Source organism: Bos taurus, chromosome 5 (genome assembly GCF_002263795.3).
Source record: "Bos taurus isolate L1 Dominette 01449 registration number 42190680 breed Hereford chromosome 5, ARS-UCD2.0, whole genome shotgun sequence".
Classification (NCBI taxonomy): domain Eukaryota; kingdom Metazoa; phylum Chordata; class Mammalia; order Artiodactyla; family Bovidae; genus Bos; species Bos taurus.
The window spans coordinates 69,887,550-69,907,581 of record NC_037332.1 but is presented as its reverse complement, the minus strand read 5'-3'; the positions used below and the strand labels follow the sequence as shown (position 1 = coordinate 69,907,581).

At 44.5% G+C, this 20,032-nt stretch overlaps 1 protein-coding gene across 4 annotated transcripts in view; it reads right to left on the bottom strand.

The window, feature by feature from the left end:
- The window catches only part of RFX4 (regulatory factor X4), a 172,666-nt gene that overhangs the window by 143,565 nt on the left and 9,069 nt on the right, over positions 1-20,032 (bottom strand). For 2 of the 4 annotated variants that reach the window (XM_005206760.5, XM_059886539.1), the window contains exons 1-2: positions 10,321-10,514; positions 637-723 (exon numbers count right to left, since the gene is read on the bottom strand). In XM_005206760.5, coding sequence (XP_005206817.1) covers positions 637-723; positions 10,321-10,390 — 157 coding nt within the window. In that variant the 5' untranslated portion in view covers positions 10,391-10,514. Of the gene's footprint in view, positions 1-636; positions 724-10,320; positions 10,516-20,032 lie in introns of those variants that run through there. The other 2 variants (XM_059886540.1, XM_005206762.5) reach the window with 2 other exon arrangements.

Below are 20,032 nucleotides of genomic sequence, written 5' to 3'. Positions count from 1 at the left end.
GAACCTATGAGAAAACTGAACTGAGGAGATGCACTTTACCAACTAAGAAAGACATTCTGTCGCTGTTGGAAATGACTTTATAATAAGCTGCCCCCTTTTTATAGTGCTTTAGGGACAAATACAAGTCCCAAGTTGTCTTCTGCTCTTAATATAAGATACCCAGGAGCCCTAGCCTGACATAACGAACACAGCAATTTATATCTTTCCATCAATTCCAATTCTCTAGTTCAAGATGCAGGAAAAATCGTTACTTTCCAACACCAAAGACATTTGCGACTTTAAAACAACAGTCCCATGATACACTCCTTTAAATCCGTATCTATGGAGAATGGCCTTTCCCATTCAAAGTCCACATTTTCCCACTGGAGCATCACTGAGATGGAATCTTTAGGGACTCAGACAATGAGAATGTGTAAACAGCAAGTTTTTGCTATGGCCTCAGTTTCCACATCCATCTGAATGCATTGAACTCCCTCCTGGAGGATATTATAAGGAAGGCTTGGGTATTTCATAAATGGCTGGAAAGCCTCTTGTTTCAGGTAACATGACCTAGTCTAGCGTTCCAGATGCACCATTCCTCATCAGAACACAGCCCATAGCCAGGACATCATGGAAGATTGAGTTTTAAGCACTTACTTTCATCATTAGAAACATTCCCCAGAGATGTGTGGTTGGAATAACGCTTGTTTTCACTTTCGTTGAGACATCTTTCAATCCAGCTCTCTAAAAATGAAAAATAAAGAAAATCACACTGTTGGTGTTTGCAAAGAGACAGGAACATCATCAATGCACTAGGTTTAAACGCCCATCAACTTTCATCTGAGATCTGCCCAGACTGGAATTGGATTTAACATGAAGCCCAGTATGCACCATTGCTGATGAGATTTTGCTGAGTAGCTTGGAGGCAAAATGGTAATTCAAAGCTCCACTTGAGTATTTCTTGGCCAAATTCAACTAATTTTGGAGTATTAGTACCAACTGAGTGTCCACAGAGAATTATCTTTCTTCAAAAAGAAGATATTAATATATTCCTGAGAACTAGTTTGTAAAACAAAATTTGGTCAGCTGAATCACGGATGGTTTGGAGACTTGTGAACTAGCAGCAGAACCCTTAGTTCAAAAGAAAACAAAAAGAAAAGCAGATACAACCCTGAAGGTTCTGGTTGAAGCGGAGGGCAGGGAAACTTGCAGTTTCCTCCACCCCTACTCTGTCAGTGACCCCTGAAGGGGCTCTTCCAAGCCCAGACTGAGACTCCACAGGAGGAGGCTTCAGAAGGTCTGGAATAGTTACCTATTATTTTATTTATTTAAATTTACTTAGCTGACTCTGTGGGCCTCAGCTGTGGCACACAGCATCTTCAGTCTTCCTTGCAGCATGTGAACTCTTAGTTATGTCCTGTGGGATCTAGTTCCCTAACCAGGGATGGAACCCAGGTCCCCTGCACTGGGAGCGCGGCATCTTAGCCTTGGACCACCAGGGAAGTCCCTCCATTAGTTTTAAAACCGAAAGACCATAGGAATTTTTTTTAAAAATCCAATTCCAAACAATACAAATGTACTTTCCATGAAGTAGCATAATGCTTTTTCTATGATCTAGAGAATCCACTATCGGTTCATTCATTCATTCAACAGCATCAGCTAAGTACATCAGTTCTGCTACAATGTTTGTTTTGAAACCACAAATGTGTTCAATGCAAGTGATACATTAGGGAACCATTTGTGCCTAGCACAAATTTTCTGTTTGCTTATGCTTGATTTCTTTCTTAGAAAACATTAAGTGAATGCAGAAACTGCACATAGCTGAACTGAGCCCTGTTCAGTTCAGTTCAGTTCAGTTCAGTCTCTCAGTCATGTCCGACTCTTTGTGGCCCCATGAATTGCAGCACGCCAGGCCTGCCTGTCCATCACCTGAGCCCTGTAGGAATATGCAAAAGGCACACGTGCTCACACCTCAAACACCTACCAGCTATTTGAGTTTACTGCATGGGTTGTGAGCCACAGATAGACCACGTTCCACCATTTCACAATAACACACAAGCTGTGGCCCTACCAAAGTCCACTTCCAAAAGTAAATTTCAAGTCTTTTTCAAGGTCAAGTGCCATACTTATTGTATTTATATGCCTCTTAACCATGTAACATGTGTAAAACTGTGCCATCCTTTTTATTAGGGTCCTATCTTTTTCCCCATGCGTCACTGACAAAGTTTTTAAGCATTGTGCCCCTAGTTTATTATTCCAGTGAATGCTGTGCTTTTTGTTGTGCAGTTTTGTAGAATGGTGATAACTCGGGGGGATGCATATTAGTGTTAGAGCAGAACTGATTACACCTATGAATGTGTGCTTTTGAACAGTGCTGTCGCCTGCTGCCTTCTTTATAATATGGGAGCTGGCATTTACTGAACCCCTATTTTAATATTAACATACTTCATTGAATTCTGACCACCACTCTCTGAAGTAAGGCTTTTCATCTCCAGTTTCCCTAGAGAGCAACTGAAGCTTAATCGAGTAATGTGACACCTCATAATTCAAAGAGCCAAGGAAAAGTTCATTACTTAGTAACATATTGTTAAAGGAAACCACACTAACACTGGCTCCTGAGCAATGTAGTGAGGGGAAAGCAAGCGCCAACAGCAGAGAGAAATGTTGGGGTTTTGGTGTGTATTGTATGTTTCAACAAACTGCTTTTTTAAAAGCTGCTTCCACAATTGTAGCAGAGAAATATCCAAGGAGTGGAACAGGCACCAGCTTGTTAAGAGGATATGGAAATCTGGTATTTCTAAGGAAACAGGGAGCAGCTGAGAGATTCAAAGCATTAAAACGCTACCCCCTTCCAGATAGCAAACGTACAATGTAGAAACAGCTTGCAATGGTTTCAAAGCTGTGATGACACAGGGTAGGTGTTTGTCATCACATCTTATGCAAAACCACATCTGGATACAAATCTCCAGAATTCTTTTCAGAATTCTCCAGAATGTCTCTACTCAGATCTTCTAACCCTTTCAAGTCCTGGCACATTTTCCCTGGCAACAGCCGTGGCTGATGTCAGATGGCGTCTCATGAAATTTGTAGTCCCTCCCTCCACCTAACCATATCACCAAAATCCATTTCTATTGTTCAAGGCCAGCCCTTGGTCTCCCTAGCTAGGTATGCACACCTACTCACTGTCACGTACCCGTGGGCACACACATTCACAAATACACCGCCACTATCCTTCATCAGTAGAAGGGAACACCCTCACCCATTTGCCTGTGCCAGAATCAGGCTTGTTATCATCACTGTCACTCCGCAAAGGGGCCTATTCTTGCAGATGGTAATCCCCAGCCATTGGAAGGGGGAGCCCTCTCTGAGAGCTCACTGCAACATTCTGGAAAGGAGCTGGCTCTGGTCACCAGGTGGGTCAAGAGATGCAACAACTGTCCACAAGAGTTCAAGTCAAGTAAGAGCTGTCCTGAGGGCAGTCCCTCTCCCCGACACTGGCTAACCCTAACCCTGGAGAGAGATGAAAGCAAAGTTACAGGAGGGAGAGAGGGGAGAGAGAAGAAATCTCACCAAGTACTCCTTTCCCCCATCCATTGCCCCCACTCAGACCTCTCTGACCCACGACTTAAGCTTGTGTCCACTCCGCTGCCCAGCTCTGCTCCCTGGAGCAGCGCAGAGTAGGTCTGGTCTCTGAGGCACATGTCAGATACAGGAGGAAGCCACACGTCTTCATTTTTTTCTAGTCAAAATGGACCCCACTTGTTTCAGCACTTTCTTGGGAGAAATTGTTCCTCTACTTTTTAGCCATCCAGTTCTCCTGCTTCTGGCATCTTCTATTTAATCAACGTCTGTTTGGACATGAGGGGCTCAGTGAGCTCTGAGGGTTCAGACGGGGTCTAAGCTGTGCCAGGTCTGGCAAACCATCACCTCTGTTGTTCTAGACACGGGGGTTTCCAGAGCATTCAAAGGTCTTGCATTCCAGATTGTATGAACACAACATTCTGAAAAATCTATAGAAGCCACAGGCCTTGGAGTCACAGGTGCTTTCTGAGCTTTGTCTTCTTCCCTAGGGGGACCCTTAATAGTGCCATCTGCAACTCATGTCCCATAGTCAGGTTGCTCCATAGGACTGAGAGGCCTCTATTCAGGTCACCTGAAGGAAACATTACATACTTTAAAACTATTACTAATGGGTTATGGTCTTACAAAGGTCAAGAATTAATCAACCAGAATGACAGGCATATTGAATGTTTAATGAAACACTGCATTCATCTGTCTTACTCATTTGTAGATTGTGTGTGTGTCCGTGCTCAGTCATGTCCAACTCTTTGTGACCCCCATGAACTGTAGCCTGCCAGGCTCCTCTGTCCATGGGATTTCCCAGGTACGAATACTGGAGTGGGTTGCCATTCCTTCCTCCAGGGGATCTTCCCAACCCAGGGGTCAAATCCTCCTCTCCTGTGTTTCCAGCATGGGCAAATGGGTTCTTTACCACTGAGCCACCTTGGAAGCCCTCATTTGTAGATTAAGGGGCTTAACAAAGGCCACCATATTCTGAGGTCTTATGGGTCAAGCATTATGTAAATGCATTTGGTACACCATCATACGTAATCCTCATAACAGCCCTACAAGACAGGTTCTATCAATATGCCCATTTTAGAGAGCAGGAAACTAAGGCTCAGAAAGATTAGATGACTTGTCCAAAGTCATCCAGCTAGTAAGAGGAGGATCAGCATTCACACTCAGGTCATAACCACAGTGCTGTCTCTCTAAGTGTGCTCTGAGCTCTCCTTATCCCATATCCCATACGGTCTCCAGAACACATTGCCAGTATTGCAACAATGATCACAGTCTGCCTTGTATTACAACTTGTGCTAAAACTCAACCTACATATTACAATTTTTGCTAAGTTCATTTACATGTTTCTTTGCAAGGCTTTGTTTTACATAACAGGCTCCTCAGTTCAGAACTTAAACATCTTAAGAATGCAGTCCATTTTATTTTATTTCTCTTGACTCTCCACTAGTGCCTGGTATAAAGTTTTTCCTATAGACCGGCTTCAACGAACATTATGTTATTGACATGAATGATATAAAAAAATGCACACTGTGTAAGGAGATATATCCACATGTCTATAGAATTTCCTAATCGCTTTCTTTTCTATCACATACAGCATAAAAAGGACAACACATCAAAGGCAATTTTCCAAATAAAGAAAAATTCAACAAAAATGTATTTTGTCCCATGTAGATCAAGAAGCTGTAGTCAAGTGAGTCTGATATAAACATGAATAAGACTGGTTTCTGCCCTCTAGTTGCCATCAAAAAAAACAAGGCGGATGCTCCTCCATCAGCTTATGATTGCTGGGACCCTGTCATTTTTGTTCACCTGTGCCCAGGAGCTGGCACTCTGCCTGGGTGCATAGATATAGTGCAATAAATATGTTGTTGAAAGCATTACTTTTTTTTTTGAAAAACAACAGTAAGTTCCTACAATGTGCCAGATACTATGTGAGTTTTTACATGTGTGGAAAAGTCATAAATTAAAACTCAGGACAATATGATATGATATGTCTTAATATCTATATTTATTGTTATGGAAAACAAAAGTTCTCATACTGTGATCAGCACAGCAGTATTGGTGCTGTGCTCTGGGACACTGGAGAAGCAGAGCTCAATTCACACTTGGATAACCTCCTGTTCCCTCCTGCCTCATACTTGATCCATAAAAACCATCTGACCTTTTAGGAAGAACCAGGCTTGCTCTAAGTGTCCAACAGGATTAATAGATGACTGTGAGCATAGGCTCCTGGGCTGCAAAGCATCCTTTCACCTGACTCATCTGGGCTCATGGGTAGGAAGGAGGATGCCTCGTAGATTTTTCATCTTACAGGGAATTTAACCCACATTCCTTAGAGGCCAATCTTCATGCCTCCCCACTTCAGATCAGAGATTTGGAAACCCCATTTTGAAGTGACTTTCTCAAGTTCCTAAAATGAGATTGAGCAGAACCTTAAATGGTTATTGGGTTTCCCAGGAGGAAATCTTGCTTCCCTTTGCAGCAGCAGCAAATAACAACCAGGCAGCAGCTGCACTGGGGGCACGGCACATCCAGGCCAGTCCAAGACTCAGAGCAGTGCTTCGCGAACATCCATTGGCCTGGCAAGAGGAGCTGACCACGTTGGTTGTCAAAATGCACATAATCCTTGAAGTTTACAGGGCACCCTGACACAGAGAACCTGATCTGAGCTTCACAGTCGACGTCATGGGATAGAAATTTCCACCACGTTACAGATAAGGAATGGCTTCCTCAGTGGCTCAGCGGTAAAGAATTTGCCTGCAATACAGTAGCCGAAGGTTATGTGAGTTCAATTCCTGGGTTGGGAAGATCTCCTGGAGGAGGGCAGGGCAACCCACTCCAGTATTCTTGCCTGGAGAATCTCATGGACAGAGGAGCCTGACAGTCCATAGCTCCACAAAGAGTCAGACACAACTGAAGCGACTGAGTACGTAGGCACAGACGAGGAAACCACACAGAGCTGTGGCTTGTTGTCAGTGGTGTGGCCGAGGTCATACAGTTCAAAGGTGTTAAAGTCAGAATTCAAACCCAGATCTTCAGGCTCCAAAGCTTATGCTTATTCTTCCCACTGCATCCTACTGGCCGTGAGGCAGGAGATAGATGGGCCTCAGGCCGAATAGTTTCTCCCCTGTGGACAGAAACTCCATAACAGCAGGATCATGGAGGAGGCTGGACCCTGTCCAGATAAAAGATAAAAGACCACACATTCCTCATTCTCGAAGTCAAGGAGACCTCCATGACTACACATGCACAGAAAGGCTCCTTGGGAGTCAAAAATGGGAAGGGGTACCACCCATAGTAAGTGATGTCAACCTACCCATAGGTCTCTTCCCTAGAATCCATCTTGGCTAAGAGATGTGCACACACACAGGGGAGGACCCTAAGATACACCCAATACAGACTCAGAACCAGGCACAGCAAGATGACTGGCCAAAGGAAACCCAGAAGAAATGCCCCGTAAAAGTAATTCAAACTACTGTTCTGTCTCCCTGAGCCCACCTGCATGTCTGTCTGCATGTACCCTTTTTCCTCCTAATAAACACATTACCTAATAAACACTGTTTCCCTCCTGTCTATATGTGCAAATTCATTTCCACGTAGCTGACAGGCCAGGGCCTTGTCACTGGCCACTGGCCCTGGTGGTCTAGTGGCGAGGATTCAGCGATCTCACTGTCGTGGCCTGACTTCAAACTCTGGCCGGGAACCCTGCTTCAAGCCACTGCACCTGAGGCCACCCAAGAGCAGGCACAGGCCAGTGGTTCCCTCTCATGCATCCATCTATTCATTTTTCAAATACTTATCAAAAGTCTTCAGTGTAAAGTTCTAACAGAAGAAATGAACAAGGACTTCCCCAGTGTACTAGAAGACTCCGCACTTCTAGTACAGAGGGCGAGGGTTCGATCCCTGGTTGGGGAACTGAGATCCCACATGTCAGGTGGTGTGGCCAAAAAAAAAAGAATAAAATAAAATAATTTTAAAAAGGAGAGATGGACAAAAGCTATTTAACAGGAAACCAATATATTACAGCAGGGTATTTCTGATGGGCAAGGGTCTCAGGACCTGAAAAGATGTTTTCTTATGCATTCTTTTTATTTCCCTCACTCAGCTTAAAACCCAGTATTCAAAAAATTAAGATCATGTCATCTGGTTCCATCACTTCATGGAAAATAGAGGGGAAACAACGGAAACAGTGACAGATTTTATTTTCTTGGGCTCCAAAATCACTGCAGATGGTGACTGCTGCTGCTGCTGCTGCTGCTAAGTAGCTTTAGTCGTGTCTGACTCTGTGTGACCCCATAGATGGCAGCCCACCAGGCTCCTCTGTCCCTGGGATTCTCCAGGCAAGAATACTGGAATGGGTTGCCGTTTCCTTCTCCAACTTATGCATGCATGCTAAGTCGTTTTAGTCATATCCAACTGTGTGCAACCCTATCAACAGCAGCCCTCCAGGCTTCTCTTTCCACAGGATTCTCCAAGCAAGAATACTGGAGTGGGTTGCCATTTCCTTCTCCCGCAGATGGTGATTGCAGCCATGAAATTAAAAGATGCCTGCTCCTTAGAAGGAAAGCTATGACAAATCTAGACAGTGTACTAAAAACCAGAAACATCACTTTGCCAACAAAGGTCTATATAGTAAAGCTATGGTTTTTCCAGTAGTCATGTACGGATGTGAGAGGCAGACCATAAAGAAGGCTGAGCACTGAAGAATTGATGCTTTCAAACTGTGGTGCTGGAGAAGACTCTTGGGAGTCCCTTGGACAGCAAGGAGATCAAACCAGTAAATCCTAAAGGAAATCAACCCTGAATATTATTTGAGGGACTGATGCTGAAACTCAAGCTCCAATATTGTGGTCATCTGATACAAAGAGGCGACTCATTGAAAAAGACCCTGATGCTGGAAAAGATTAAAGGCATGAAGAGAAGGGGATGACAGAGGACGAGATGGTTGGATGGTATCACTGACTCAATGGACATGAGTTTGAGCAAGCTCTGGGAGATGGTGAAGGACAGGGAAGCCTGGCATGCTGCAGTCCATGGGGTCACAAAGAGGTGGACATGTCTGAGTTACTGAACAATAGCAACATTTCCCTCCTTCTTAAAAATGTAAATTCTAACAACCCTGAGAATCTTGTTTGGTGCCTAGTCCCCAAGGGCCTGGAGTAGTGTCAAGCACAGAACTGGCAGTGATGGTTGTGATGAAGTGAATGAAAGAAGAGGGAGCATCCTTCCTCAGGAAGACCTCTGGGAAGAAACAGCATTGGAGCAGAGACTGAACCTGTGAGGGAGTGAGGACTTCCGAGATTCTGAGACCTGGAACCACAGAGACAAAGGCTCACAGGTGGATCGTGAATGACCTGTTTATGGAACCTATTTATGGCTGATGCAGAGTAACCCCAGGGAGACAGTACAAGATGAAAGAGAAGATAGAGGCAGGCCAGGAAGAATGTGGAGCCAGTGGTTAGAAAAACTAGCTTTCAAAGCCCAGTCCTTTCACTTACTAGCTATGTAACATTGAGATGGTTCCTGAACCTTTTTAAAGTCCTGCCTCCCAGGTTTCTCCAAAAATTAACTGAAATGACACAGGTAAAGCACTTAGCATGCTTGTGGGAAAATGAGGGAAGCATGGTCTCTATCCACCAGGTGCTCACAGCCGTGGTGGGGACAGTCAAGCATATATTGAGGGCTTTCCAGGTGGCTCAGTGGTAAAGAATCCACCTGCCAATGCAGGAGACGCAGGTTTGATCTCTGGGTCTGGAAGATTCCCTGAAGGAAGAAATGGCAACCCACTCCAGTATTTTTGCCTGGAAAATCCCATGAACAGAGGAGCTTGATGAGCTACAGTCCATGGGGTTGCAAAGAGTCAGACACAACTGAGGGACTGAGCATACACACACAGCATTTATTGAGTGCCCTCTCCACGCTGATCACTCTGCTTTACCTCTCTTCCTCACAGCAGTTCTGAAACAGAGCCCTGAACAGCTCCAACACTGTAAGGAGGAAAGTGAGTGTCAGACAAGCTAGGTGAAGTCACCACTACAGGTCTGTCTGACCCCAGTGCTGTTGGCTGTCACCCTGGCACCCTGCCTTTCTAAGCCAGCAGGTAACTGGGAGTATGTCTAGATTACAAAAAGGGGCTTCCAGCTCAGCTGGGCTGTTTCACAGAGGGTAGGGGGGAGAGCATTTCAACTGGCCCTTAAAGAGGTCAGCATCTGCCAGACCAAGGAGGAGAGAAGGGTGTTCTGGCGAAGAGGGCCACCGTCATGGACAAAGGCAGAAAATGGGCTCTGGGAAAGGTGAAGAACCCACTGACCCGTGACCCAAGGCATGGTAGGGGACAGTGGGGGATTCCATTAGGAGCAGATTGCAAAGGCCTCACTGCCCCCTCTCCCAGGCCAAGACGCCTGCAGGCAGCTGGGAGCCGGCCATGACTTTGAAACAGTGGGGGAATAACACGATGAGCTTTGTTTCTGAGGAACTGGGTGAGAACAGGGAGTTCTTGACTTATGCAATACCTGAGGAAAATGCCGCCTGACTTAGAAAGTGTCACCGGGTTTTAATAGAAGGCGGCATTCATCCACTTTCTATCAACAGTCTTTTGGGGCGCTGCGCTGGGGCCTATTTTAGGAACGCACAGCTTTAGAAATGTTTCATAAAAGAGCTGACAGGCCACACGTGGAGCTACCCAGGGAAGACCGGGCCCCAGGTCCCTCTGGGGGTGCCAGGGCGCACCCTCACACCCCTCCCCCAGACCCCAGGCATTACCAGTGGACCCGCGCCTCCGGGGCCTGCTCCTATCTCCCCTCAGGCCAGGATGTGCGTTCCTCTGGATCATTCTGTCTCGGCCCCTTTCCTCTCTCCCCTGGGGCTCCCCACGGTGGTGACACACAGGTTCGTGTGGGAAGTGGGCCCAGGAGGCCGGCAGCTGTGGCCTCTCCAAGGTGGGGGCGCCTCAGGTCAGTGGGTTGCCATGGCAACGCCACAGGCCTTGCCCCAGGGGCCGCTGGGTTCCAGGAAGGGACCCTTGTCCCTGCCTCCAAGGGGCAGCCCCACCCTGGCCCTGCTCTCATTCCATCCCTGGCCCACCAAACAGTGATTTGGCACCGACTGTTTGCCAGGCTCTGAGGCTCTAGTGGTGAACATGCAGCAAGGTCCCTGCTCTCAGAGAGCTTATAATCTGTGGTGGAGATGGAGGAAAACCAATAAACAAGAAGACTTAGAGCACAATGAGTGTCATGAAGAAATGAAGCCAGGGAATAGGATAGAGAGAGATGCGGGTGCGGTTTTAAGGGGCAGGGACACTGAGGGCCTCTCAGAGGAGGTGATGTTGAAGTGCAAAGGCCCAAGGTGGAAGGGGGCTCGAGGGTGTGAGGAAGAGCTGGGAAACCAGTGTGATAGGGGGAGAGGGAAGAAGGGGGAGGGCTGTAGGAAATGAGGTCAGGGAGTTAGGATGCGCGACTTGCTGGCCGGAGTAAGAACCTCATATGTATTCCAAGTGTGCTAAGATTCTGTTGCAGGGTTTGATCAGGTGACATGAACTGCACTGGCTCAGAAAGGACAGCCTTAGCTTGTGAGGGGCCTTACATTCATACATCCCACTGTTTACCAACTCTTTATGGGGTAACTTGTTACAGGCACTCAGCTAGACAGTAGGAACATAGGAGGGAAGAAGACAGGCAGTTTCTGTCTTTGTGGAATGTTAGCGTTTAGTGCGGGAGTCAGCTATTCAATAATCTCACAAATAGAGATGTCATTACCAAGAAAGCCAGGGGAGAGGGGAAAAAAAAGGTCTGGTCTAACCCATGAGAGTCAGAGAAACTTCTCAGAATAAGTAGCATCAAACTGACGGCTGAAGAGTAAGAAGACACATATTCCTACCCCAGGTAAACAGAGGGAGGATGGCAGGAGAGACAGCATGTGCAAAGGCCCCGGGGCTGGCAGGAAAATGACACATTCAAGAACAGGTATTAATTCAACATGTGCTTAATGAGACTGTCCTGCTTAACTAACATTCTGTAAGGTGCTGTGTGGCATGAGCACATAAAAGCACTGCCTCCATACTCAGGGCTGGGTTAAGGAGTCTGGATTCTATTCAGTAGAGGGTTGAGAACCTCTAAAAGTTTTCAAGCAGAGTGTGGCAGAAGCAAATCAGCTCTGTGGGCAGCTCCATCAGGGGCTGCTGAACACAGTCTTAGTGGGGGAGGGAAAGGGAAGCATGAGACCCTACCTCTTATCATCTAAACATGGACACTTCTGATACTGAAAAGCAATGCTGGTAAGAATTTTGCTGGGACCATATACATAAACCAGGTGCTTCCATGGTAGTTCAGATAGTGAAGAATCTGCCTGCAATGCAGGAGACCCAGGTTTGATCCCTGGGTCAGGAAGATCCTCTTGAGAAGGAAATGGCTACCCACTCTAGTATTCTTGCCTAGAGAATTCCATGGACAGAGGAGCATGGCTTGCTACACAGTCCATGGGGTCACAAAGAGTCAGACACGACTGAGCGACTAACACACTGCACATAAACCAGGACTGCCCCAGGCTAACTGGCACTTAAAGTCCCCCTAGTAGGAGGCCACTACAAGAGTTTAAGTCTTCAAGGCTTGATGAGTGAGATGAGAAGAGATAAGAAATGTGTCCTCTTTCTAGCTAACTGTATCCACTCATCTGGCCTAGCCACAGTGTCCCATGTCTCTTCTTGATCTGCTGGGGTCTCAGTCACTGCATTATGTGAGTGAGTCCAAGGTGACACTTTTGCCATCTCCTGGAATGGTGCCTCTCAAAGCAAGCACCATCATCCTCATCAACATCATCATCATAGCAATGACTTGCCCAAGATCACACAGCCTAGCAACTGAGCCAGCTAACTCTAACCTAAGCATTAACTTACGTTTTGTTGTTGTTGTTCAGTTGCTAACTCATGTAAAACTCTGCGACCCCATGGACTGCAGCATGCCAAGCTCCTCAGACCTCTACTATCTCCTGGAGTTTGCTCAAATTCATGTCTATTGAGTCAGTTATGCTATAGAACCATCTCATCCTATGCCGCCCCATTCTCCTTTTGCCTTTAGTCTTTCTCAGCATCAGGATTTTTTCTAGTGAGTCAGCTCTTTGCATCAGATGGCCAAATTTATTGGAGCTTCAGCCTCAGCATCAGTCCTTCCAGTGAATATTCAGGGTTGATTTCCTTTAGGATTAACTGGTTTGATCTTCTTATAGTCCAGGGAACTCTCAAGAGTCTTCTCCAGCACCACAGCTTGAAAGCATCAATTCTTTAGTGTTCAGCCTTTTTTGTGGTCCAATTCTCACATCCACACATGAGTATTGGAAAAACCATAGCTTTGACCATATGGATCTTTGCCAGCTATGTAATATCTCTGCTTTTAAATATGCTATCTAGGTTTGTCATAGATTCCCTTTCAAGGAGCAAGCATCTTTTAATATCATGGCTGCAGTCTCCATCCACAGTGATTTTAGAGCCCAAGAAAATAAAATCTGTCACTGCTTCCACTTTTTCCCATCTACTTGCCATAAAGTGATGGGCCTGAATGCCATGATCTTAGTTTTTTGAATGTTGAATTTTAAGCCAGTTCTTTCACTCTCCTTTTTCACCCTCATGAAGCGGCACTTTGGTTCCTCTTTATTTTTTGCCATTAGAGTGGTACCATCTGCATATCTGAAGTTGTTGATATTTCTCCCGGCAATCTTATGAGACCCATAATTACACGTCTTAAAGTCTCGTTGTGAGCACTAAGCTGTGTCTAAAATAATACCAGACACACAATATGTGCTCAAAAATGTTATTGCCCCTTCTTACTTTAGGAAAACTCAATGTAGAAAACTCTGAAGTGAGCAGAGATTAATAAAGATGTCATTATTTGCAACATAACAAGAATTAGCAAGGGAAGCCCAAGGATACACCAATGCCAGTATTTCACAGATCCTGAACTCACCAACAGTTTTCGGAGACTAGAGAAAATTAAACCTAAGATGTTCAGTGCCATTTCCTGTCAAAGATAAATGCAATGTAAAAGCAGCTCCCTGCTCTGAAAATATCCCTGAGAACACCGGAGTTAATGTACATAATTGCTTAAGCAGGTTGGGAAATTGTCATTTTCTCTCCACTTTTAGCAGTGGGGAGAGCATACCTGGAGAGCAGGCGAAACAGGGAAAGGAGTGGCACAGAGCAAGCTGTAGACGCATGGAGCCACCATGAGTCCCAGGCACCTGTTTATGCCTGAGGCACTTTTCTGGTTTGTTTGAATTAATATTGTAGTAGTTAAGGACACGTGACCGTGGGCTCAACTGCAAGGTTCAAGTCAGACTGTCTTGCTGTCACCTTGGGTGAGCAACTCCACTTCCCTGAGCCTCAATTTTTTTTAATCTGCAAAATGGGAGTGGTAATAATGGCACCTCATGGGATTTGTATAGTGAGGCATAGAGTATTTCCATGATAAGCACTATGTAAGTCTTAGCTACCAATAGTGTAATTCTTATATCAGACCCACCTCCCCAGCATTGTTCTTTAGCTCCTTCCTGTTATCATTCTGTTTGATACTTGGATCTCTTGGTGCATGGCCTGGGAAGCCAGGAGGGCATTAATTCTAATCCTCCCCTTAAAAGGGGCTAGGTAAACTCCACAACCCGGGGCAAATTACTTAACCTCACGGACCTCAATTTTCTTCCTATATTAAAAATATCTACCCCGTGAGGTTATTATGAGGATTAGGAGAATAACATGCTCCTAATATTAGTACTTAGTACTAATATGCTTAGTACTTAATATTAGTACTTAGTACTAATATGCTCCTAAGAATAAGCTCCTTAAGAGCTGACTGTACCTGATTCCCCACTCTTAGGACAGCGCTTGGCACAGAAGAGCAGCTCAATGAGGAGAGAAGAGGAAGGGAAAGAAAGAAATGAATGAAGCACCAGCTCCATGCCTGGTTCACAGGGGCTCAGTGAATCTGCAGTTAATCTATCAAGGACTTGCTTGCACAAAGCCTTGAGTCAGGCTTTCTAGAAAGCAGGCAGAGAGATGCAGCATTCCTCACAATATGAAAGAGGGGTTGATTAATATCTTAAATAAATACTTACTGAGTGCTGACTTGTGTCAGACACTCTGGCAGGTGCTTTGCACTTCACTAAGCACAGAGAATAATGACACGGGTGGAAATCTTGAGAAACAAAGGAAGAAGCATCAAGTAAACACGGAAAACGAGGATGGGAAGTATGTACACTGAGAGCCGAAGTTAAGCCAGTCAGAACTTGAGGCACAAGGGAAGCCCCCAGCCCCTTCCCTGGAACTGCCTGTTTTCAATTTGTGTGGAGATGGCCTGGCTTCCAAAAATGCAACTAGCTTTGGTAGCATAACAACCTCAGTTTGGATACTCTTGCCGTATGAAGCAATGCAGGAGATGCAGGTTCGATCCCTGGGTCAGGAAGATCCCTTGGAGAAGGAAATGGCAACCTACTCCAGTATTCTTGCCTGAGAAATCCCATGGACAGAGGAGCCTGGTGGGCTACATTCCATAATGTCGCAAAGAGTCAGACACAACTTAGCGGCTAAACAACAACAACAAAAATGAACCAATGCACGTGACTGAATCCCATGGAGTGACAATTTCCCTAAGTACAGGATGGGAATGATCCTGCCCAGGTCACAGGCTTATGAGGTCACGTGTTGAAAAGACTGAACATCGTGGAAGTGCTGTGGAAAGTGTTTTCTTCTCCTATGCAGTCTTGGGCAGAGGGCAGAGACAGGGAGTGGAGAGAAGCCCTTGGAAGCTATTACAGGGACTCAAGGAGAAGCAAGTCCTCAAAACCCCTTTGTTTATTGAGCTTTTACAACATGCAAAGGCCCTGTGCAGACCCCTTTATATGGACTAATTCATTTAATGTTCACAATACCCTATAAGGTAGGTGCTATGCATGGCCCCACCTTACTGACAAGCAAACTGAGGCTCAGAGAGGTCACATGACTTGCTGAGTTCAGATTATCTAGCCCATGGCAAAGCCAGTTCTTACTAAGCCTGTGGGATTCCAGGGCCAGAGCAGTTAATGATTATATCAGTGATGGCAAACGATAACATGCTATGCAGTGGAAGGGGCTGGCTGTTATTTTAACAACCAAGGTTTTTATGCCTAACCAAGCAGTGATAAAGAATCTGCCCACCAATGCAGGAGACACGGATTTGATCCCTGGGTTGGGAAGATCCCTTGGAGTATGAAATGGCAACCCATTCCAGTATTCTTGCTTGGAAAATACTATGGACAGAGGAGCCTGCTTGGGCTGCAGTCCGTGGAGTCACAGAGTTGGACTTGACTGAGCACACACACGTGCATTATAAGGAAAAGCAGGCAGTCTGTGAGTAAATAGGTATGAAGCCTTTGATGATGTAAGGTGTCAAATTGGCCAGAGTGACTGGCAGGCGAGAAATACCTTCCCAGCGGTGGTGCCAGGTTGAACTCAGATGAAAGGAATACATGGTATGAAGGGACCCCCACAGGAAGGAGCCCCTTTGAATGCCTTCGGTCAGCAGCCTTGGCCAAAGTCATCTCTCAAAGACATCTCTAAGATCTCCTTCTAACTCCTGGTCTTAGGCGGCAAGGAGGCAGTCTGATTTTGAAATCAGAAAAATTGGTGTTCAAATCTTCATTTGCCGCTAGCTGTTTGGCTTGGAAATGTTACCTGGGCTCTCTGCACCTCAATTTCCTCTTCTACAAGATGGGTAACTAATGCCACAAGTTGGGTATGAGAATTAATTGAGTTAACATGCATAAGCATTTCACACAGTGATTGGAAAAGGTTATAAATGTTATTAACTTGCTATTCAATTTCAAAAAATGAGTCACATTGTTAAAAAAGCAACAAATAATTTTGAAAATAGCTCATTAGGTCAGCCTGCCATTAATTACCAAAATAATTTCAGTGTACTTTTCTCCTTCCCTCCCTCTGTCTCTTTCTTCCTTCTTTCTCTCTTCATTCCCTTTCCCTTCTCGAAAATAATCTATGTATCAATATATAGTCTCCAGGTACTATGTACAATTAGATGGATTTTGTGTTTTTTTCCCCCCCTTTCTTCTTTTTAAATCACCTTTCAATACCAAGAAAAACTTTAAACAAAACACAGACCCACTGGGAATGCTATCTTTAGGTTCCTCATCTCTTGGACCTCTCTGGATCCCCTCTGCCCAGTGTGATTTCCCAGCTGTGCTCAGGGCTCAGCCGGCCTCTGAGTGATTCTCATGCCTGGTACGGTGTGGCAGGGACCAGCTCCAGGCAGGCAGCCCTCCTGGCTCCCAGTGCCTCTGGGGTGCCCTGCAAGGTAACACAGGCAGAGAACACTCTGCAGCCTGGGCACCCAGAGGAAACCCCAACGAAACAGAGAAATAATTCATTCTTCTAATCACAGCAAAGTTTTCAAACTTTAAAACAGAGCCTTGATTAGAAGAAAAGCTGTGGGTTTTTTTTTTTTTTTTTCCTAAAAGCCTGGCATTTCTGAAAAGGTCCCCTACCCAAACCACAGCAACCTCAAAAACTTTGCCCACTGAGTCGAAAATAAAAGTTCACGGAGACCAAAGGCTCTCTCACAACAACAGCTCAATGCTTTAGAAATCTTCTTTTCAATGTTTAAAAATTTGAACATTTTAACTGAGGGCCTCAAGCCGTCTGGAATCTTTTTCCTTGTAAAACTCCCAGAGCTTTCTCAGCCAAAGTTACTTATTTTTTTATGATGTCTAATAATGCTTTATGGATAAACTATGTTGGTTGTGTAAAAGACATCATCAAGTAAAAGAAAAAAACTAAAAACAAATTTTAGCTGTTTTAGTAGTTGCATAAGGATGACATAAAATTAGTTATTTTCTTTTTGATCGAATAAAGAGCTTACAGAGGCATCCAAATTCTCCCCCAACTCTAGATTTTTTATCAGCAATGAAACTGAACACTACAAAGAAAACATGTCAAAATGTTTAATAGGTCAATTCCATCATAAATATATGTGAGTTTATGCTATGAGCCCAATTCTGGAATTTTATAAGACCCCAATAACTTCAATAGGAATTTCACTTACCCACGAGCATTTAGAAGCAGTACACAAATTATAAATACAGTACATGCATGAACACCCCTAATTTAGACTAATCATTTGGGGAAAAGATGATGTGGAATATCATCAATATATCTCAAATATCTCCCATGCTCATTTTTGAAAAATTATAAATCCTGTAATTGTAACATTCAAAGAAACACTTCCTTCTTCAAAAGTCTAATATCAGCTTGAAATGACTTCACAGCAGTCACAAGATTCAAAATAAACATGTTGACATGTTTCTCCACCAGATGCACTTGTGCCTCAAAAATTAGTTGCGGCATGATTAGCAACCACTAATCACTCTTAAGATTATTCAAATGACAGTCCAAAATCTAGTTCAGGAGTAGTTCACTTGTGTGTTCACTGATAGTGCACTTCCTTCAACACGATGGATTCAGAGGATCAGTGCTTATGAAGTAGTAATTCTCCTTTCTGGTTAAATACAAACCTGCTGCATTCATCAATCTCACTTAGGCTGCGTCTAAACAATGCTGACCTTTAGCACAAATCGGTTGTCAGAAAACACGCAGGACACTAAGCCCTAACCAACCTTCACTGGGTTGCAGCCTTTTCAAAAGCTTTCTCATTATCGCCTTAAATTAAAGCAAAACAATCACAACAAGATAAACCCAACACATACAGATTCACCTGTCTGCTGATGATTTTTGATTTCTCAGAGGCAGATTATGCTTTTATATTTCACTGAGGATTAACCAACCACAAAAGCGGAAACTATACACCTATTTTAAAGAACTTCTGCTCTGAGGATCAGACAACAGAGACCACACAACCTACGGGCACAGGTCAATCCAGTCCCCGTTGTCCAAATTTGGACCCTGTGAGGACATAAGGGCCAAATTGCATTCTTCTCTGCTTTGTGTGATCTTTCTCTCTTAAAGAAAGCTGTTAAATATTTCAAAAACTAAAAAAACCACAATGTAGATAAAATCAAGTTGTAAAAACAGAAAGAGAACAAATGGACATTTTCTCCTCACAGTAGAAAAATATGCAAGAAAGGCAAAAAGGACTAAACGGGTTTCCTGTTAAAACGAGTTTCAGAGAAAGACTCACTTGAAATTGAATTCTTTACTTCTTGAAAACCAAGTGTAAAATGGTTCAGTCTTTAGAAGAGTGATGCCTACAAGTATGGAGGGGGTGGATGAAGAACATAGGCCATCACCTTCCAGAACAGAGAGGGCATCGGGGTTGTGCAAGGAGGCTTCTCTGACAGCTCCATGCAACTCTCTTCCAGGAGTCACATCCCAGTCAACAGGTGTTGCTTCTACAAAGACACATTTTCCTCTTCCTTTAACAAACTGGAAAACACAAGGGTAAAACCATGGCGAACAGAAGCATGAAAATGCCTTGTTCATGGAAAAGGTAGAGAAATGAAAATAAGATGAATCCCTCAGTCCAATCCTCTTAGAAAAGAATTATTTATCCTGACATGAGAATTGAGACTACTGGGGGGCTTCCCCAGTAGCTCAGTGGTAAAGAATCCACCTGCAGTGGAGGAGACGAAAAAGACACGGGTTCGATCCCTGGGTTGAGAAGATCACCTGAAGGAGGAAATGGCAACCCACTCCAGTATTCTTGCCTGGAGAATCCCATGGACAGAGGAGCCTGGCGGGCTACAGTCCATGGGGTGGCAGAGAGTTGGATACAACTGAAGCGAGTGAGCAACGCACCACACTTAGTACAGAAAACATCTAGATATGCAGAAACAATCTAAATTTTTTCAGGATTCTTATCCCCTTTTCCCAACTAGACACCTAGAATTTGGCAGAGAAAGACCAGATAGTTATTTTTAATAATAATAAGATCTGCCACTTACTGAGCAATTTCTAGGAGCCAAGTCGGAGAAGGCAATGGCACCCCACTCCAGTACTCTTGCCTGGAAAATCCCATGGATGGAGGAGCCTGGAAGGCTGCAGTCCATGGGGTCGCTGAGGGTCGGACACGACTGAGCAACTTCACTTTCACTTTTCACTTTCATGCATTGGAGAAAGAAATGGCAACCCACTCCAGTGTTCTTGCCCAGAGAATCCCAGGGACGGGGAAGCCTGGTGGGCTGCCATCTATGGGGTCACATAGAGTTGGACATGACTGAAGTGACTTAGCAAAAAAAGAAAAAAGCTTAAAGTGCACAATCTCATCATATCCTCTTTTTGTTCTTATTGAAGTATAGTTGACATACAATATTGTAAGTTTCAAGTGTACAACACAGTGATCTGACAATCATATACATTCCCACACAATCACCATGACAAGTCCAGTAGCCATCTGTCACCATACAAAATTATTACAGTGTTATTGACTACATCTCTGTGACTTATTCATTTTATAGCCACAGCTTGTATTTCTTAATCCTCTTCACC